The 23,324-nt window shown below is 37.9% G+C and overlaps 1 protein-coding gene across 1 annotated transcript in view; it reads right to left on the reverse strand.

Annotated features, from left to right (window-relative positions):
- The window catches only part of LOC145978898 (popeye domain-containing protein 3-like), a 127,079-nt gene that overhangs the window by 84,975 nt on the left and 18,780 nt on the right, over positions 1–23,324 (reverse strand). The window contains exons 2-4 of the mRNA XM_083111843.1: positions 20,379–20,547; positions 4,902–5,039; positions 2,609–2,790 (exon numbers count right to left, since the gene is read on the reverse strand). Coding sequence (XP_082967969.1) covers positions 2,609–2,790; positions 4,902–5,039; positions 20,379–20,544 — 486 coding nt within the window. The 5' untranslated portion in view covers positions 20,545–20,547. The remainder of the gene's footprint in view (positions 1–2,608; positions 2,791–4,901; positions 5,040–20,378; positions 20,548–23,324) is intronic.

Consider the following 23,324-nt stretch of genomic DNA (forward strand, 5'->3'; position numbering starts at 1 on the left):
TACAAAGAAACTGAAGTTTATTTATGTCATTAACAATAAAAATAACAATATTTCTCTTTTACTTTTTTTTGGAACTTGAAATGAGCTATGCCGAAGGGAGGGGGGGGGGTCGAAGAACCTTTTTGACACCCTTCCTCCTATCCGACGCTCATGTTAAGCACTCAAAAATCTAGATATCTTGGAAGTAGGGACTTAAACTCACGTCCATGAAATTAGGCGGGTGGCAGAAGTTCGCGCTGTTGCCACGTCGGAGCACAACCCCGTGCGTTCGGAGGTTTAAGAGAATGTAAGATCTTGTTGTGGAGTTGGTCTTTGTAATCTATGAGATACGAACTAACAGCATTTGCTCGAACGGTCAGTGATGACACAAAAGTGCCCCGGAGAGAGATCGACCTGACGCTTGAACTAGGAAACGCAGCCCGGTTGACGTTGCCACACAGTGCGTGGAAACCAGCTACTTTTGTCCCGCTGTAGCTTTGCTTATTCCATATGTGGCACCAGCGCAATTGTGCCCAGCCGCCTATTTTCACGGCCGTGCGTTTAGACTGAAATAGGCTGAAACGGGCACTAAAACAGAGAGATTTTCGTAAAGAAATTGCCTGATGGATTTGTAACTTAAAAGCCTACGTTTTGTGGATATGAATCCAAAAGAAAGAATTTTTAGGGCAAATGCTCAGTCTAATAATTACATAAAAATCCGGCCCTTAAGGAAGCACACTCGACTGGACTGTAGGTTTGCTCACCGAAGTCTTCTTGTTTTAATTATTGTAATAATCTCAGTCTATGAACATGGATTATACAGTTACTACGTTAATTTTCCAACCCACATGATGTTTCACCTCTTTTAGGTCGAAATGTCTTTGAAATATTTTCATAAACTCTTAATAATTTATTTTCATCTTTCTGTGCAAGGAACCATGTTTAACATCATTCTCCCTTTTTATCTCTTCTCTGTCCGTCCACTTCTCCCTGCTAAACTCTATTCCTTTTTGCCTTTTGTTTTCTTTCATTTCTTGTATCCGTGTTGTAGTGCAAAGATTATCGCTTCCTTTGTTACACCGTTTAAACTGAATCACTGAAGAAAAATTCAACTCCGAGTATATTAAACTGATAAATGCTTGAAATTAAGGAGTGATATTTTCTGAAAACACGCAAATGTCAACCTTTCTTCCACGTAATACACCCTGGAATGCATTTTGCAGACTGACGAGGATCCAGCGTCTGGACTTAGAGCCAATTGGGTCCTGACTATGTGTGTTTGTGATTGCTCCTTCTATTTTTCATCACCATATTCGCGGTTAGCCAAAAGTGGCGGAATAGCGAATTACAAATATTTTTTAAAATGTTGAAACTAGAAGACATTTTTATATTTTGGTTATTTTATGTCGTGTTTGTACATCTCTACGTTGATTGTAGTCATGAGGAAGAAAGGCAAAGTGATGAAATAGATGAACAAAATGAAATATCTATTCCATAACCACGATTCGACCACGGGAACCCTTTCTTCGTGACGCGCTACAAATTTCTCCACCGCTGTTGGTGACGAAGGAATAATTGTTTCTTTCAATCGTTTATTGGTCTGTATAATTGGTCCAAAACTTATTTCTGCATGATTCAAACCTGGAACTCATAATGACTAGTAAACATGACGTCACGTGAACATCAGGACGCAAGTTTGATTTTGACACGTTCATGCTTGAATTTCCTCCATAAGTTAGCAAATATCTATTTAGAAGAAAAGCTTAAAAACTAGTTCCAGAGCAAAAAAGGGGTAGCAGTAGGAGGAAGGAAAATATCTTGTATACGATTTGCAGATGACATGGCCCTGTTGGCAGAAAATGAAGGGACCATGAATTCCATGCTAGCAGAAATGAATACCCACTGTGAACAGTTCAGGATGAAAATAAATGTGAATAAGACGAAAGAAATGGCGATCGGAAGAAAACCGAGAATGGCAAAACTGAATGTCAGAGGTAAGAGAATCGAACAAGTAGACATCTTTAAATATCTTGGAGGCATCATAAGCAATGATATTAATTGCAGCCAAGAAATAAAAGTAAGAATATTAATAGCGAAGGAAGCCTTCAATAAAAAGACAAATATTTTCTGTGGATCTATGAACAAAGAACTGAGGAAAAAACTAATGAAATGCTTTGTATGAAGTGTAGCTGTATGTGGTGCGGAAACATGGACACTGAGAACAAGTGAGAAAAAGCGACTGGAAGCTCTGGAAATGTGGTTATGTGTTAGTGCTAGAAAGAGTTGTGGAAAAGAGATCAATGCTGTAAAAAATCACGAGGAGAAGAAGAAATGGTTGGGTCACTGGGTGAGAAGAAACTGTATCCTAAGGATATTGAAGGAATGGTCAATGGAAAGAAAATCCAAGGAAGAAGAAGATACGAAATGATTGACGACATTAAAATAAATGGGTTCTACGTACGCTTCTACAACGCGAAGGGTTTAAGATCGAACAGCATGGAGGTTGCAAGGGAACACCTGCCACTGAGTAGAATTCAATGAATGTATGAATGAAAGCCAACTGGTATGGGTTGAAGCCGCAGAAGACCTATAAATGCCATAATATTTGCAAAATATTTCGATTCCTTACCTTGAATGGGTAGAAGAGCGTCTGGTATACCTCCTCCAGCTCGTCGTCGAACTTCACCGGCCTCATCTGGTAGATGATGTAGAGCAGTTGCCCCATGTTGAGGATCATGAAGCTGAAGTTCCAGGAGAAGATGTCCGGGGCACAGATAACATTCCAGGCCCATGTGGAGAACAGCATAAAACCTGGCGAGCAAGAAAATAGTTCCTCGGTAACGGATGTGCTCTGCCACTTATTGGTGCAGATATAAATATGATTCTTTCCCCAACACTACTTGAAAAATACAGTGTGTCCGAGAAAAAATATACCAATAAAGAATTTAAATAACTCAACAATCGTTAACGGCAGAAATGTCAAATAAAGTTTATTTGGAACAGAAAATCATAGAATTTTTTCTCGGACACACTATATATATATTTTGGGTACAAATATTGGGTAAATCAATTAGAGATGTTCTTTGTCTGGTAACAGGGTCACATAAAATGTTAACTAGTATTAATCATGTAATATAATTATATGTTGTACCTTAATACCAACATATGAAGAAATATGTGAATAAACGTATGACTGAATAAAGACCATAGAATATTTACGAACAAACTGTAAATCTAGCCTGTCCTGGAAACCAGAATAGCCGAGATACTCCAACTCGTAACTTGGTCATGTAATATGTTAATTACTAATATTCACGTCATATGTAATACGTAATATAATCATATAATTTAACTATCTGTTGCATTTGTTGTACTTTAATACCGATAATTGTAACAATATGTGAATACACGTACATACAAAGATGCTAGAAGAATTACGAATAAACAGAAAACCTTCCCTGTCCTGGAAACCAGAACAGTAATGGTACTCCTAACTGTAAATGTATAACCCAAAATAGAAGAATAAAGGACAACAAAGGGTTTTTAAGTACCAGGGCAAAACCGCATACCCCTGAAAGTATTCGGGTGGAGAAGGCCTCTTTCCGGGGGTTTCTCCAATTTTTCTTTAAAAAAAATACAGAAAGCAGTATGGGTTGTATTATACGTATATGATTTTATGAATAACACCACCGAATATTGACATATTTCGTATAAATTTATCGGAAGTGCAATAACATCTGTGAAGTGTGTTACTTTTTCCTGTCTAGAAATGAAGTTTTCAAACTATCATTCACTTTTATCTTGGAAATGTTGCTGTTATTGTTATTATTTATTTGCTCAGCAAGAATAACTATATCTCCCAATTATGTTTAACATACCAGAAAAGAAAATACCTAATGAGCATAGTTTATGCACTTATTGATGTACATCTTCTTCAGTACACTACATGTGTCCGTGAATATATGAAAGTCTAAAGTTCTTAGTAGTTCATTCGCAGCGTCCTTCATTCTCAATGCAGGGGAAAACTTAAACACGTTGACTTGGTCTTTGTGTGTAGAAATGTTTTCTTTGTCTTGCGCTGTGGCGCCCTACATTCAAAGTTATAGTTTGTAAGAGCTCGGATTAAAAAGAGTTTATGCTCCATTTCGTAATTAAATATTCCATAATAACTACATCTTCTAATTCCATTTGGCATTTTCGACACTTAATATTTATTTCCTAGAATGCATCGCTCGTGCTCCAGGCTTATTATTTCAGAATGTAAAATTGAACAGGAAATAGCTGTCATTTCCAGTGAAAAATTAAGATAAATTTACTTTTTAGCCACTATAATTGCATGATAAAGAATACATTCAAATCTGAAGGAGAATACATTTCTTCAATTATTTAACACTACACTGAACATTTTTTCATAAAGGGAGGGAATTTGGAAAATTCTGCATTCTGGGACTAAAAAAATGGGCTTGTGCCGTGGAAGATGTAGCATGCAGTTCATATCGAGGTATTATCATGTATATTTAGCCAGAAAATTGTATTTATCTTTTCCAAGACTTGCAGACAGGAAATTGTATTTGTCTTTCTAGAGACTTACAATGCAGGGAAGGATTATGTGTACGATCAAGATGAAAATTATAATATAAGTGAAAAGAGAATAGTAATAATTAAATTATATATTTTCTTTTCATTTTCGTAAGAAAGGAAGTTAATTTTAAATGAAAATGCAAGCAAGCATGTGATATTAAAAATCAAAAGAATCATAGATTGGTGATCAAACAAACGTATGAAGCAGAAATCAGTGAACTGTATACAAATTATGAAAATTTCGACATTTCTGAAATTTCTTAAAAATAATCAAATATGAGTGTAGCATAAAAAACATCTTAATATAATGGCCACGAAATGTACAAAATGAAGAAGCTCACCAACTATGAGGACTCCGTGCATGAAGAGGACGCCATGGCGGGTGCTGGGGGCGATGTAGGAGATGAAGAAGCAGCTGTTGGCCAGTTGGAAGAGGACTTGCTGCGGCTCCTTCCAGATGATGCAGTTCAGGAAGGCAACTGGAAAGAAAAAGTAAAAGTATTATCATGGTGTGTCGTATAGCACAGCATCGAACAAACAATTTACAGACAACAAAATGTTACTGTTACGACCCTGTGTTAGTGCATGGCTAATGGCAGATATGTTCTGTGACTAGGTATTGTGTATCGTGTGCCACAATGCATGTGAATGTTTCGGACATACATCCAGTTTTCAATTAAATATGTTGCTTGTTCAACGTCTGATGTTTTTCTAGTCTACTAATAACAACCTACATATCCATATCTCTCACACGAACCTATCACTTATATAGGCGTTTTTTTTTTCTTTTCTGAATTTTTACGTGATGATTCTCTCAAAATTCACTTTATTTTGGCCGGCATTTAACAAAAACCGGGCACACCTGTTGGGTGGCCAAGCGCGTTTAATACCACGAAATTATGAATGTTCCTTCTTAAGTTCCAGCTAATCATCACTAATGCTCATCGCCGCGATTAGCCAAAAGGGGAAAAGAGACAGCAATAAATGACGAAAATAAGAACTGCACCGTACAATCCCCTATGTCACAATACTGCAATACCCTTTCACGCTAGCCAATATCCGTGAAGAAGCTGTGATAACAACACAGCATCCAAGGTTCGAGTCTCACATAGGACATGGATTTTGTTTCTGTATATGCTTCATAAATTCACTATTTATCCGCATGGTCGCTATTAACCTAGAGAGGTTGAATAGTGATGCAAAATAAGCAAAATTTACAAAATATACACTACATGAATAACGGTAGGGTTCAGAAATCATATTGAAACTTAATATTTCTGAAAAAACTCAATATGCTGGCCAAGGCATAAATTTACTTTATTTTAAAACATAAACTAAACGTAACGTTTCAACCTTCTAGTAAGGTCTTCTTCAGACTCTGCACCAAGTACAAATAGAACAAGGTACAAAACAGGAAGATATATATTTATATATATACACAAAAATCACTCCCCTGCAGACACAAGATTATTAGAAAGTTGTTTTTTCTGGAACATTCCAGCAGGTGGCCTTACCTTGTCAACTGTACTTTTACCTGACAGGCGATTTAGCTGAACATTTCCTTTCATCTGGAAAGTGGTTGGGCTCTTTATGTTACGCTCTTTCTCCTTATCCTTTCTTCCTTCATTCCTCTTCCTTCTTCTCTCCTCTTTCTCTCTTGTCCTTTCCACTCTTTCTAACACCTTCTTCCATTCCTTGTTTATCTTGAGTCCCCCATTCCAGTTCATTGTGCCTTCTTGTTTCTTCTCTATTTCCTTGGCCTCCATCCATTTTCTCACTGGTATTCTCTTCTCCCTTCCTATCTGCTTAGCCTCATCCCACTCTATGTCATGTCCTGTTTCTCTCGTATGTTTAAATATCGTTTATGTTTTAAAATAAAATAAATTTCTGCCTTGGTCAGCATATTGAATTTTTCATATCATGGAAACAAGGCTTAATGGTATTTTAATATTTCCTTTTAAAGGCACAATACTTGTGAATACTTTTTTCAAAACCATCATTTTTGTCTTTGACTTTTCTTCTGATCTAGATAATATCCACCAGCAGGTATATATCCCCTAATTATCTTTCTTACTTTGTCAACAAACTTCAAGAAAATCTGCCTGCTTCAGAAATTCTCCCTGCAAGCGGAAAGTGTACAAATACCGCAAAATAGGCCGCGACAATATAATTTGCCGCAATATTCTCACATGAAAGAAAAAGTCGTGAAGCCTCCGACCTCGATATACAGGCCATATCAGCTTCTTAACTTCTTCAGAGCACGCTATAAAGTAAGTATTATGATACGGACGATTTTTTTTTCAAGCACGCTTTGCATAAACACGATATATTCGTGACAAATAGCAAATTTCGAGATCGATAAAAGAAATGCAGTAGCTATGTCTGTAGTTGCAGTAGAGGAAGGTTTTTTTTAAGTTACGTCAAAAAAAAAGTTGCACCGTGTTTCATTCTGGAACGTGTGTCTAGTTTGTAAGCGGCGATGACCTTGAATGACTGACCACGTGCGATCTAAAGCTTTGAGGTAACATTGTCATCTTGATTACGGACACGTTTTGTTTTTTCTCTATAATTTTTATTAGCTTCGTCTAGTTCCCTACACTTTTAACAACAGATTTTTGATTGAGTTGGTATGTTAAGTCCACCATATGCACAGTAAGGATAATCGGGACTGGACCTACAGTTTAATGTGGGATCCGAACCACTATGTGCCTCCACCGGTTATCAAACCCGAGACCCCTTGATTACAAGGCGACGACGATACAACTACGCCATCGAGGAGGCCCTTTTGGCACCAGGTGTAGTGTTTTAGATGCACCATAAGCCCCGTCTAGTTCGCTGCACTTTATGACACTAGGTGTAGTGCAGGTGTATCCCGGTGCCAGGCTAGTGTATGGAAATGACGTTCACCAAGTAGACGGATAGCGGCGTTCAAGTTCAGAAGATTCAAGAAATTCCTATCTTCTGCTTTAAAGGTTCATTTGATTAGTTAGCACACACCACATGACCATCCGTCACACGTTACACCGCTCCAGAATGTAGTGCAAAGGGTGCAGATAGCAAATACACTACTTGACACCAAATCAAAGAAGTAGACGAGTCTGTGTTGCGTCACTAATCAACTAGATGCGCGAGTGCAGAGAGAGTCAAGAAGTTCAGCGAACAAGACGAGGCTATTGATTCATCTTATAGAACTTTTAATCAAGGTGTGAAGGAGCTTTGGAGTGACTTTGTGACTTTGACACACTACGGTATACTGTTACCATGAGATGCCGTCTTGGAGCCCTTATAAATGTCAAAGCTGCAACGTCCTCCGGTAGGACACCTGTCGTCACGAAGTCAGTCCGCTACTCCTTTATTAGGGAACGTGAGAATCTTAGTAAATCATCAGGGCTTGCTGGGTAACAAGTATAACACCACCAACATCTGAAATTATACACTGTTGTAGGTGCACACCTGCATATGCATTTTTCTATTATATGAATATAAGGTTACAAATCGCATACACGTAGATAATCCGTTTCTCATAAAACTAACAATTAAAGCACTAGAACTTTAAAAATAACGTTGTGCAATTCACTCACAAGTGTCGAAAGTCTAATTACATATTCATTCATTCCTTTATTTGGAACCTAACAGCTTTTATGCCGTTTTTTGTCCATAACAATACAAACACAATTGTTTTACAATAAAATTATCAGTCCATCCCCCCTATTTTACAGATATTAGATTTTTTTTTTTTCAACATTTTGCCTTTTACAATTGTATGTTACACTTCCTTAAAAATGATAACAAACTATAACCAATTCTCACATCTGGATTAACAACTAAACTTAACAAATTTGTTGGAAACTGAACCTTTAGATTATTTAAAGTTTTATACAAGATATTTCTCTCTCTATTATATTTTGAGCATTCCAGTATTATATGTTGTGCATCTGCACTTTCCCAGCCACATTCACATTTCTTATTGTTCGTTATTCCAATTTTGGATAAATGTTGCCTAGTACACAAATGGCCCGTTCTCAGTCTATTAATTAATACAATTACATTTCTTGTAGCACTTACATGATGAAACCATGGTTTTTGTGTTTTGAATTCAGCAAATGGTCTGTATGATTCTCCAACTGTTGTAAGTTCATTTCGACACCAATCAAACCATTCATTCAGAATTTTCTTCTTTACTCTAGGGAGAAGATCCGTATAGTATAATGATAAGTTCGTAATATTTGGAAGGCGCACTGCTTTCTTTGCACATTCATCTACATGAGAATTACCTGCAATATTGCTATGAGCTTTAACCCAAGAAAACTCAATGGTTTTTCCAGATTTTTGTATTGTTTGAACTAATTGTATGCAATTTATAATATAAGGGGATAATTTGTAAAGACTCTTGTACGAAGATTTAAGAGCCTGTAATACACTTTGCGAGTCAGTAAGTATTAAGAACTTTCGTAAATTTAATTTTTGGACATATATTAAAGCTTGGTAAATTGCGTAAGATTCTGCTGTAAATATTGAACAGTCTTGTGGAAGCCGAAATAATAGGTCTGTTTTATGTTGTGGATCGTACACTGCACATCCAACTCCTGACTCACTTTTAGATCCATCTGTGTATATGAAATAAAAACTTGGCCATTGAGTAAAATATTCCGATATGTGCGAATAACGAGGGAAATGAATATTATCCAGAGACTGTTGAGGATAATCTAATGAAAAAACAGGCCGTGAACGCATCTGTAGAACATCCTGATATTCTTGACAAAACGAATTATACAATTCTATCCACATAGCAGATTTTCTGTTTGTTATTTTTCCTGTTTCATTTAAGTGTATCATATTTGTTAGTACATTGTTGAAAGGATGCTCACAATATGATTTCACTTTGAAGAGCATATTTGCTGCTAACATCTTCTGTCTACATGAAATGGAACATTCACCCGCTTCCATGTATACTACTACGTTTGGAGTGCTGTTCATAACGCCTAAACATCTTCTCAAGAATTTCCTTTGTATGACATCAATGGAATTCAATTTTCCTTCTGTCAAGTTACACATTGCCAATAGAGAATAATCTATCATAGGCCGAAAATAATTCTTGTAAAATAAAAGCATAACTCGAGGATGACATCCCCACTGAGTATTTGCTATTGCTTTGAACAAATTAAACACTTTTTCTGATTTGACTTGTATTGCTTTTATTTGATCCTTCCAAGTTAGTTTTTCATCCAAGATGACACCTAAATATTTTACTCTGGATGTAATGGGAATTCTTGTTTTTCTGGACATTGAGTGAACTATTGGAGGTGTTCCCTTTTTACTAAAAAGTGTAATATTAGATTTTTCCATTGAAATGGAGAGTTTTTTACTTTCAAGCCACTTTTGCACTTCCAATATTTGTTCCTCTAAAACAGGAAAATCAGTGTGAATTTGTGTCGTGGACATATAGATACAGATATCATCTGCATATTGAAGATAATTGACTGTTGGAATTAATTTCCTTTTCATCCCGATCATATATATGTTGAATAACAAAGGACTTAAAGGACTTCCTTGAGGTAACCCTTTGCAGGCTGAATACGGTCCTCTACTTTCACTGAAAAAGTGGAAATATACGGATCTTTTACTGAGTAACTTCCATAATATCAAAACATAGTTGTGAGGTATTTTTAGCTGTTGTATTGTTTGGATTAGGATATTAATATCTACATTATCATAAGCTGCGCTTACATCTAAGAATGCAGCTAATACAATTCTGTTTCTTTTCAGTGAGTCGAAAATATACGAGGAAAGAGTGATTAATCCGTCTTGGCATCCTAATCCCTTTCGAAATCCTATTTGTTCGAACTGAAATATGTTTTGGCTTTCTAAAAACCATTCTATTCTTTTTTGTATCAGTTTCTCAAATATCTTTCCTAAAACTGACGTCAAAGCTATAGGTCTATATGATTTACCTATTTGAGGGTCCTTGCCTGTTTTTAAAATTGGAATAATCAACTGTTTGGACCAATCTTCTGGTACTTTTCCATTATTTAAGAATTTATTAAAAATTGTGCACATCGCCTTTAACGCTATATCTGGAAGGTGATTGATCATCGAATAAGTAATTCCATCCATCCCTGGAGCAGATTCTTTACTGTTGCCGATGATTTCATAGATTTCCTCTTTTGAAATTGGAGTTGCAAAACCTTTCGCCGAACGTAGTTTTGATGTGTAACTACATAATTCATTTGGTGTCTCAACTACTCCGTCTGACACTGTAGGTATGAGTTTCTGAATAAATTCAGTCTTCCAATTTGATTTCAAAGGGACCACATTTGCTGTACGAGGATTTTTGAGCGACCTAAACTTATTCCACACATATCCTAATTTCATGCTTGGGTGTAAATTTTCACAAAATAATTTCCATGATTTTCTTTTTGCTTTTATGCATAATCTGTTTGATTTGGCCACAGAGTGTCTGAATGTTATCCAGTTCTCCGGATTTGGTTGACGTGCGTATATTCTTGCTAATTCGACTCTATGTAGTTTTGCTTCAGCACACTCTTCTGTCCACCAGTATATCTTTGGGAAGTGTTGCTGACTACTTTTTATCACCCTGGGACAGCTCAAGTCCATCGCAGCCGAAATGGTTTTTACAAACTCCTCGTATGTAATATTATCAGGTTTTAATCCATCATCCTCTGAGAAATAAATATTTAAAAGTTTAGTATAATTAGACCAATTAGCTTTGAATACTTTCCATTTGCGAATAGTTAATATTCTTTCATTTGTTGCTTGGCAATAAGCCAGGTAAAAATAACATGGATAATGATCGCTTGTTCTCAAGTCCACATCGGCTTCCCATGTAAAGTCTGCACAATACTTTTCTGAAATTAATGTTAAGTCTATAGATGACGGATTACTTCCATTTCTAGGCATATGAGTAGGTGAACCATCATTTATTATAGTTAACTGTTCCGCCTCCATCCATTCAACAAGAGTTCGACCCAACTTATCTGCTGCCTGTCGACCCCACAATGGGTGGTGGCAATTGAAATCTCCAGTTATGATTAATGGAGTCTTGAATGAACTAATCATAGACCTTAAATGTTTCACTGCAATTTTTTGCGATGTATAGGTAGATGGTATATAGATCGAGATAACAGTAAATATTTTATTCATAATTTGCACTTGTATTCCCACTACTTCCACCCGATATTCTCGAAGAATCACTAAATTGGGATTAAATGATATGGGTTGGAATGCCAGACTTTCATGTACAAATATACCCACTCCTTTTCCGCCTTTTTGATTAATTACTGCATGATAATTTTTTATTTCAATTGAAACTCTTCCATCCCCCCATACTTCACACACACATATAATGAGAGGATGATGCTCTTCTATCAGTTTCATGAGTTCAAGTTTTCTTGAAGGAAACGAGCATAAATTCCATTGAACAAACAAAAACATATTTTGCATGTGATAACTTACTGATTATTATATTTAATGTTGAGCATCTTCATATGATTCAAGCTCTTCAATAAGTTTCAATAACTGTGAAGTAATATTTGTACAATCGACTAGAATATTTTTAATTCTCTGAAGATTATCATCCACAGTTATGTTAGACGTTAGTTTTGCCATAACTTGTAACAAACTAATCATTATTTGCTTTTGAGAGTCATATTGTGGGATGCTAGTTCGTAATTTTCGTTTTTCCGTTGTTGTCACTGACGTTGGACTGATTTGGGAATTTAGTAATACATAATCTGGTCTTTCTTGTTCGTTTTGGGTTTGAGGATTGTCACACGACTTTAGATTTTGCATACCTTTATTTTTCATAACTTCTTTACTTTTACATATCTTCCCAAATCTTCGATCAGCATAACTATTGTTCATGTTGTAAAGATGAGGTTGAGAAGATTTCCAAGAATATAAGTTTCTTGATGTCCCTGATTCCTCATCTCTTAGAGTGGCCAGCACCTCATATCTGTTACCTGTTGTAATTGCTGAACTTGGAGCTTGTACAAAGGAAGACTCTGCTTTAGTTGTTTTTAACTCTGGGAAATCTTGTAGTATGTTTGCATAAGAATAATCGTCTCTTTCGGTCATAAATGAACTACTAGAACTAACTTTTCTCTTTGCTTCTTGATATGAACAGCCCTCATATGCTATCACCTTCTGAATTTCTCTTTCCTCTTCCCACTTACTGCACGACCTCTCAGTTGCAAGATGATTTCCTGAGCAATTTATGCATTTAGGTACTGCAGCACATATATCATCATGTTCATAATCACCGCACCTTGGACATATCGCTTTGGACTTACAAACATCCTTTGTGTGAGAGAAACGGAAACAATTCCTGCACTGCATCACAGATTTTATTTTAGGTTGTACCTGAAATATGTTACTGAGTAGCTTTACATGCGAGGGCAACCTTTGTGATTGAAACGTTACGCTGATCAATTTGGTCGGTTTGAACACAAATTCCCCATTTTCTTGATAAATCTTCTTCTTCATTCTTTCCATTTTGATTATTGGAATATTTCTCTCCGCCTCTGCTTCATCTTGTACTTCTTCTAAATTTATATGTAACGGTAACCCATATATTAGTCCTATTCTGTGTAAAAGACTCTTCGGGATCTTGACATTTACTTTATACTTCTTCTGAAACTCTTTGTTCAAGTAAAAGTCATTTGCATCATTGGATGTTAAAAAGTAAACCTTTGCACGATTAGGACCCGATGCCTTAACATAATTCACCTTAATTCTAGCTTCTCTTAAGTGACTACCTAACATAATAGCACTAAAGCTACCAACGTTGTGTTCCGCACCTTCAACAAGCACAATATATGGGCCATCATGCCCAGGATAGAATAAGTCATTTTTATTCACATTGTCCTTTGATTGCATTGTACGCTCTAATACGTTTGCTTTGAAAATTTTTGGAGCATTTATAGATTCCTCCTTTCCACTAACTTTTGCTCGATTTCGTTTTGTGTTCTGACTTTTTGGTTGCTTCGCAACCAAATCAACATCCATATTTTCTCCGTCTTTATTTGAAGACGTGTCCTTTTTTACTTCTACTACTTCATTCATCTCCATTTGGACGTCCTCTCTGCTTTGATTAATAATTTCCTCGCTAGACATTTTCCCTCACTTGAAAGAAATTTGTTGAATTTCTTACAAGCAGGAAACTTTATCTGGATGGCCCAGAGCCTTCCATGCTATCTAGATTTAACACTGATTTATCTTCTAAATCACAAGATTATTTAATCTTAACTTACGTTTCAATAAATGTACTGTCTTGTAATAACACTGAACACTTTTACAATAAAAACGATGATTAAATCCACAATTTAAGCTTGAATTTGTCTGTAACTATATATTACGCAACTAGCTAATATTTCACCACAGACTATTCTCTAATTACATAATTAGTTCCTTACTTTCAACTTATCGGCAAGAATAAAACTCGAAAACCGAAAACTGTTCTTGAAATCTCCCCGTTTCCAAGTTCTTATCGATTACTCATCTTCTTTTGGCCAAAGACACAACCCACCGTTAGTTGAAAATATCCAGGCGGGTTCATAAACTTCCTCTGCCGAGATGGAAAAGTGACGTCAACACGAACAGATTATGACGTATTTGAAAACATATGTACAAGTTTCAATAACAACTTTACCAGTCTAACTATAGTTTGCTGTGATAATCTGAACATTATTTGAAATAACAAACATTTTAAAAATCTTAACATTTTACAAATATAAAACCTTAAGCACTCAGGTTCGTTACAAGCTACTCTACTCTTACTTACTTACTTACTTACTTACTTACTTACTTACTTACTTACTTACAGAATTTGGAAAAATAAAGTTAGTGACCTTTTATATTTTCAAAAGCCAATAGGCTTCATATTGAATCTGGAATTGATGAAATTGAAGTTTAAAGGTGCTGAAAAATTGTTCTCCATGTAATTTCCCACAAAATCTGTCAAGTTACATTTCATCACAAAACGAGCCAAGATTTTTCTCAGATAATTTCTTTTTTAGACATTGATGTCAGAAAACGAGAGTGTGTCTCTTTCTTTCCCCTTCGCTACTCAGGACTGACTGGTCATCTTGAGGCGTCCATGCTTTCCAATCACCTTGTTTATAAGAATACTACGTGGAATTAGATACCTACTTCTTGGACAATCTAGCCGAATCCTGTTTGAAGTTTCTCTCATTACTGAAATTGCAAGATCGGCTGACTATGACTTCATTCAAGTTCGACACAGGAGCCATATCACCGGGACATTGTTCTATGTAGTGAAGAACATTATATTCCGCCTGCAAAGGTGGGCTGACACGATAGTCGCTGAACAGCAGTTGTTCAGCTTTTGCTCATTAGTAACATAAAACCTGTAGTTAACATATTGTATTTATGTAAACTAAACGTGTTTTCTTGATTTATAAAAGTTTTGAAGCACGCACTGTATGCGGTGGAACAATTTCATCTACTTACATGTTGCCAACCTTGTTATACTCTAGCTGATTCAGTGAAGCAATAAAGGTTGTATTTTAGCTTAATGTTGCATCCGCAATTTTTTTTAAAAGTTTGGAGGCTAATTGGGACTTGACCAACAGTTTCAAGTAGGATTCGAACCAGTATACAACTTTTCTGGAATGTCTGGAGTAGCCGCACACAGAGGCGAAAGTATGTGGGCGGGGCAGACTATGTAGGAGACTAGTAGGCTTGCGAGCTGTCATGTTTTACAGAACTACTAGACCGAGAATGACCAGTAGAGTCACCCTCTCCCGCGCAACCCCTCCCCTCCGCGCGTTCATTCGACGAGGCACACACCCGCAACGTGCGCCCAGGACGCGTTCGCGTTCTCTTACTCCAGACATTCCGGAAAAGGAGTATATATGCCTCCACCGGGTATCGAACTCGAGACTCCTTGATTGCAAAGTGACAACGTTACCACTACGAGAAGGCCTACATCTGCAGTTTCGTCTCCAATACAGTCACGGGGGCAAGGGGGCGAACAACTTCCGGTCGATTGGTTAGCCGCTACAAACCCCTTCGAAAACAAGATAAGTAAGTGCATTTTTTGTATGTTCTTTAACAAAACGTGAGTGCTTGCCCAGACTATAGTCCCGCCCCCTCTGACTCTTTTTTTTCTGGTGCTGTCACTGCTCCTATATCAATAGTCTCTAATTTCACAAATTACTCATGTTTTCTGTGTATGTTTGATGGTAGTCACAGTTCATTGCAGCGTAGATAATTTTTATGTCATGGGATGACAACACTTTCCTTTTGCAGCTGCTTGTTTGCGGATCGTTCCTTATTTTGTGTTGCGTTTCTGCATATTTAGGCTAATCGTGACGAACAGGGTGACAGATGATTAGTTTAAATTCATAAAAAGATACCAAAAACACCAATCCCAGGCCATGAATCGTTCCCCGGAAGCTACTGAGGGAGTCCTGAGCGCGAGAAATCTGAATTCGCTCAGCCACTGAGGCAGGTCTGTGTGCAGTCCTCGACAAATTCAAATTGGTATATTCCTTCCTCATAGGACTGTTAATGGAACTGCGGATTGATATTCGAAGATAACATTTTAATGGTTCTGTGAATATTCCCGAGCACCGATTGCTTACGAAGCTGCCATTTCCAGGCTTTGATTTGATTCCAAACATGCACTATGCTGTGCCGCACTGCTATAAACCTTCGCGCTAGATAATGGTCTAGATAGGGCAAAGTGGTCGAATGCTGCGGAAAGTCAGTAATTTGTGGTCGGAATTGGAGGAGGCGATCGCGTGGGGCATGAGGGAACATGTTCCTGGAAATGGACTATAATATCGTTCGATATTGCTTTTATTCTCGCTTCCGGATTCGGTCCGCTTCTGAGGACTTAGCTTCGGTGTGCAACTTGGGTTAAATTACACGGTTCGTCCCAAGAGCATCGGAAGCTGTTTGGTTCCATTTCGATGACCGCCATTATTATCGGGCCTATCTTTAGTCACGTGATCCTCCCGAAGGTCACCATGGTTAGAACCTAACCTAACCTACACTTGGAGACAAGAAATTAGGCGGCTGGCATAATTTGCGATGTTGCCATATCGCTGTCAGCCGGATTTCTTTGGCGATTTACGGTATTGTACTCGAGTACTCGGTGCCAGCGATGTGCACATGACACATCTTTCACTCTTTTTGTTAACTATTGGCAGATGACATTTCAAAATAAAGAGGGGGCTGTTCTGGGTCTCTGATTTGCTATAGAAAGTGTGAATGTTCCTCCGCAAAACCATCATTTACATTACAGTAAATGCAAATTTCTCGCACATCTGTGCACGTGTCTTAAAGAAGCAATTCCATCCTCCCTCAACTACACTCCAACACGACTATCACTTCCGTTGAAATTGCAACCCACGGCACTTCTTTGAAAGATTATTTTCACCTAATACGCGAATTATAATATTACAGGTCAAAACTATTTTCATATTTTATTTTCTTCCCCACAACATGCAGAACGACAGGACCTATCACTGTACATATTCTTCTTATAGATGATCATCAGAGATACTGTGCAAAACGGGTTGCATAGCTGCAAGGGATCTCCTCGATGGCGCCTTGTAATCAAGGGGTCCCGGGTTCGATACCAGGTGGAGGCACATGGGGGTTCAGATCCCACTTTAAACAGTAGGTTCAGTCACGATTAGCCTTACTGTGCATAAAGTGGACTTAAAACACCAAATCATCATGTCAGCCTTGCACCCACATTCTCTATCGAAAAAGTGCACGGGGTATTCAAGTAAATACAGCATATGATGAAAGGGAACCATTCCATTATTTCTCTTGTTTCCAAAATCATAAATTATTGTGCTGGCATAGTATCTAACCGTTTCTTTTAATCTTCTCAATGTCTCTCAATTTACAGAAATTGAAAAGCTGGAAGCGTGCGGAAAATCGTTTTTTTTGTACGTCTTGTATTCTTCGTATGTCACTTTTCTACAACGCGAGAATGAGAATGAATGGTAGCCATGGCTGTACTACTTGTCCATTTCCTTGCATCCTGAGTCACGTTTAACTTAATGATATAAATTAATTACGAACTAGTTCTTTAGTAATGCATATATCCACAATCTGCAATTCCAGTAAGACACTCTCCCACCCCTAAATCGTCTCGAATTATTAATCTGGACACTTCTTACTAGACCTTTACTAATTCATGGTGATTAACTTTTAACAGATAAAATTAACAACAAATATTCTACCACTCTCAATTAGTAACTCGTCAACTTTAAATCCCTAACCTATTAACTTATCTATCCCACTTCATACACTTTACACTAGTATTACTAACCTGTTCTATCTAACTTTAAGATCTTAAAATCAATAATTGTAGATCTAACACAATAACATTTTAACCCTACTAACACGATTATATGTAAACCAACGATTATTCTTGTCTCCGAATAATCATTGGTTCGTTTTCTGGTATGATATTAAATCATACCATCATGTAAAAAAAATAGAAATTATAAATAAAGAGCAAGGATAAACTGGTGAATCCTGTAAATATTTCGCGTAACTGACGTTCCGGTATAATATTAAGGCACCGGGACAATAGCGCACACCTCCGAATGTAGGTGGGTAGAGAAGGGCATGTATCCCACATACATTCCCACATATTAAAATACCCACAATCTACAAAATAGTCATGGAGGGGCGGAATTCATTTAAATCTGACTCTGAGCCGAATAGTTTCTGCAAATACGCCTACATCGATCGAATCTGAAACACGAAGAGAAGTCGATGCACAACACAAAGGAAAAATTATACCAAAAGGTCTTTGGGAGGAAACAATGCTGCTGACATGATCGTTAAAAAAGACTGTTCTGCAGGACTGAAAAATGTCAGCGAAAAAAGATCGACGTGGACATTCTTTTTAATGCTTTTTTTTTACATGAACCCATCCTGCATGACATTTGCAAGGAAATCTTCATGTTCAGGCAATGTTCGTTTTTATTTATTCAGCTCTGAGAGAGAAAGAAAAGGGCAAGGGCGTATAGAGGGAACCGGCAAATAGAACTCATAAACGAGATGACGAGAACGCCCTAACTCTGCTTCCGGAAAGAAGGAGGTTGAGAGACTGTGTAAGGGTTCTCTTCCAATACGATATTCTATTTTTTTGTACAGCGCTGCGCACACTTCACATCGGACATTTGGCAGTGCATCAAGAAGGCTACACAATAGCTGGCAGCAGATTCCCTAACAGGCAAGCTTCCCGAAAAGCCATACTTCCCGAAAACTCATACTTCCCGAACGACTGAGTTTTGTTCCACTGCACGAGAGGAGGCGGAGTGGATGCCAGACACACACGCAAGACGAATGCCAAAAGTGAAGAGTTGGGTAAAATATTACTACTCTCTTTGTACTTCTTTTTCAGAGGGATCGGTTTTGCAACGTTTTTCCCTTTTTTTTCTTTGGTGCAAGTGTCGTTTCGAGATGATTCACGACTACCCATCGCATCAGATACGCACAAGTAACATAAATACAAGAAGTTCTTATCTAGACACGTACTACAAGGCTCCAGGGTCCACGTGTAGAAGACTTTGCCAAAGGAACTTGCAATGCAATTTGAAATCAGTGTTGCCAAGCTCTAACGAAAAAACATTTGTTCAGAAGAGCAAACCCCTCAAAAAAATCTATGAACATATAAATTGCATTGTATACATCAGACAACCAGCCAATCACAGTGCTCTAAAAACGAAGTGAAATGTGCCCTGGCGAAATCTGACATGGGACGTATTTATATTTCTGTTATTGTACGTCGCTCTTATACATGCCTCTCTACGTTAATCGCCACAGTGATTGGGTGAATTATGAACTGAAAAAAAATACGGAACGAACACTGCGAAACAGCCCTGCATTTCCTAAAATTAAAACTCGCACTGCTCTACGCTAACCACTCCGCCGCGAAGGCTGGCAGATGTAGGACGTAAACTGCTACATATGTATTATGTTGTGGCGTAGTATTTCTTCAAATTACACTTATTGAATAGCGTGTAACTACACAATGACAAGGTTGCGTAGGGGGTTCACTTTTACACCCTTCAAGTACCTAAGTCCCCTTATTACTGTGGGCCTTTCCGATGGCGCAGTGATAGCAACGTCACCTTGTAATCAAGAGCTCCCGGGTTCGATACCTGGTGGAGGCACAACGTGTTTCGGATCCCACTTTAAGCTGTAGGTCCAGTCCCGATTAGCCTTACGGTGTAGAAAGTGGTCTTAAAACACCAAATCAATCAAAATCAAACCTGTATTAGTGAAGGTCGTGGGGCTCGTAGTAACGCTGTCGCCTGCAGTGAAGGGGCCCCGGGTTCGATCCCCGGCCGAGGCACTCCGAAAAGTGTTTCGGATCCCACTTAAAACGGTATATTCAGTCCAGATTAGCTCATATGAGCTTAAAGTGGGTCTAAACAAACACAAAGTGAAATGACGCGATTATCCTCAGAGCTGTCCAAACCATAAAAATTGTAATATTGAAATCAAATCAGTCACACAGGACTGTAAATTTTAAACCTGTGTAGCAGATCCTTACTTACTGATGATCGACTTATCGACTTTGTTTTCTCGTTTGCTAGTGTTGCCAACTCAGCATACAAGTATCTACAGTTGAAGTTTTACATATTTCTCGATCATTGTCTTTTCCACATATTGACATCTCATATTAATTAAATTAGCTATCGTGAACGATCACCGACCTAGTGGATTTTCGTTATGATAAAGGCATCAGCATAAAGAATGAGAACATAACAATAGAGAACAAAAATTTAGAAATTACTGACCAGCAATCGTGGAGTTCGACAACGACTCGTCCAATCCGTCCAGAAGCCCTGTGCTGTTATTGGCGTTACTCTCCGTGCTGGGATTCCATGTGTAGGTGTCGGGATTCGAACTCAGATCGGTGAAGCTCATCGGCTCCAGCATCTCAGGAAGCACATTCGGCGACATTGTCTGCAACGAATAAATAGGAGGAAGTTAAATTACACGTTGGAATATTAATATAAACAAATTCTCAATTAGCAAATATTTTATATTCCAACATAATTATTTTTCCTCATTTTTGGAAGACAACAGAATAGGGGTTGTTATTCGGGGTATTCTAATCCAAAATTTTATAAACGACTGAGATTTTGGAAAAGAAGAAACTGTTAACTGAGGCGTTGCGGATACGAAGGGCGAACTCAACAAATGCTGGTTTCGAGAAAAGCGCTAATTTTGCACTCGGGCGAACTTAACAAGAAAGGCATTTGAGCTATTTTTGTTCTGGGATGTCTACATTTTGTTAAGAAATATGATCTATAACAAACATTCGAAAGTGAGCAAAGAATATAAATGTCAAGGAAAACATTAGGGAAAACCAGACTTGTAATGAAAAGAACTTTATTGCACAAAAATACTAATGAAAGGAACTGTATTGCACAATATACTAATAACAAAATCAGAACTCGCAACTTTTTTTCTCATTGAACTTAAAACATTATTATAACTTTATTTTAAACTGAACAATATGTAATTTAGTTATAGTAATCCACTTGGTCGTCTTATATTTCCTTAGCGTCACCCTCGTTTGGCGTGGAGCTATTTCCAGGTTGATTTTCCAGAATGGTTGTGAAGTATGGTGACCATGGCAGTGGAACGTATGGCAGTAGATCTCTAATATCCTTCAATTTTGCAGGGGGAACAGGTACAGGGGAATCAGAAAGACTCGTTAACTTAACTGTGGCCAGATTGAACTTCGATTATCCATAATTCACATAATGAGATCGTGATAACATTCCACCAACGTGCGCAATGGAAGTGACGGGCAAACTAAACTAAACTAAGCGGATTGAGTCATCCAAGCCACGTGCCAAGCGGTGGAGTGGGGTGGGCGGGGTCCGAGTAGCAGGGAGCTAGGGTGTTGAGTTCGCCCTTCGTATCCGGAGCTCTACCGCTCTTAGGAGCTAGGAGAGCTTCTGTCAGCCCTAGTTTTATATGGTTAGAAGGGCGTCTTCAACAAAAAAGCTTATCTAGCATATTCCCTAATGCCTGACAAACCAAGTTATGGAAAAAAAAAGTCGCCCAATGTTGAGTTCGCTCTTCGTATCCTCAACGCCTCAACTGAAAAACTACAACACAATAAAAATTATTTGCAAATGTACCGTTACAATATTGTTTCTCTCACAAACAGTAAAATAAACACACAAAATAATTTCAAGCTTTGCTACATATCTTTCATGTAATCAGTGTTTCGGATGTTCTGAACTCAGGAATTTTTGTAAACCACAATTTGCCATTCCCTCTCTAGCCCCACCTTTTCTAGCGTCGCTACTGACACGTGGGTCTCGCCCTCAAAAAGCACTAGCCCAGTATTGACATGAATCATAGTAAAAAACGTAACGGGGAAACTCAGCAACAGAACTTCTGTTGTTTGCTTCTATTGAAATCAAATGTTGTAACGCCCACTACAGGGAAACTCGCGGAGCCGAAGCGCGGAATTTCCGTGCCAGAAGTCTGCTGGTTATCTTAAAGAAACCACACATCAGAAACGTGTCTGTTGCGGCGTTTTTCCTCGTCTCAGTGGGCGTTAAGCTTAATGCAATGCACGTTTGCCACAATGTGAAAAAACAAACAGGTTTTCTATTCGTACATTTTACCAATTCTTGAGCGCTTTCGTCATCTGCACAGCATCAGCCTCTTCAGTTTGGCGAAACGGGATTGGGCAAGGAAGGTATTATCAGTTCTAGTGATGGCATCGAAATGATACGATACCGAGAATAAGACCACCATTTATCGAGAACGAGACTTACTGTCCGAGAGTCGCATTTTGTTTGAGACTTCAGTAAACAAAAATGTAAAATATTTTAAAAATTCTCCTAAATCAAATTTGTTTTACTATCAGTTTATTCTTCAAGAGATTAAGAGATAGTAAATGTCTATTCATTATTTATATAAATTATAATTATAGGCTTTGTGTTGTTTGATGTAGACGAGGAGACTTTCCCCTGACACGAGAACGAGACAAGTATTTGCAACTCGAGAATTGAACCGAGAAGAGCTTCCTCGTTAACGAGACAAAACGGGGAAATACTAAATCTCGACTCGGTACCATTTCTACTCGTTCTAGCTAATAATGCAAATGTATACCTTTACAAGATTGGACTGAAATGACGTGATATAAGAAAAAAATATAGACATGCAATGAAATGTTCATAGGAACTTTCGTGGCTATCACTATACCAAAAATCGTTTCCTGCATGGCCTTCAACGAGAGTCTCTGTCGTGCATCAGCCTTGCAAGGGTAGATAAATTAGTCGATTAAAGCATGGAGCAATCCTTTTAATGAACTCTCTAAAACATGACCCCGCCGGGGAAAGAACCAGTTCTACTTGAGTGCAAGTCGATAGCATAAACCACTAAACTATCTGAGTGGCTCTGGACTAATGGAGATAATTAATGTTGCAAATATTAGTATATGGCAGTGGTAAAATTTCCGTCCTCCAATAGCATAAGAGCGCGGGAAAATTTCAAGAATATTCAAGAATATGTTCGTCGGACTGGCTGTTTCATCCACTTGTCGTGACGTGTCTAAAACACACCCTTCTGAGAGCCAATCACGTCGCCTACCTGATCAATACAATGATTGTGTGGCAGTCTAACCGGAAGGAACGTCCCACTTCGGTAACTTCAGGGGCCTCTCCGATGGCATAACAGTAAAATCGTTGCCTTGTAATCAAGGGTCCCTGATA

The sequence above is a fragment of the Lepisma saccharinum genome, chromosome 1 (assembly GCF_977018435.1).
Source record: "Lepisma saccharinum chromosome 1, izLepSacc3.1, whole genome shotgun sequence".
In the NCBI taxonomy this organism is placed as follows: domain Eukaryota; kingdom Metazoa; phylum Arthropoda; class Insecta; order Zygentoma; family Lepismatidae; genus Lepisma; species Lepisma saccharinum.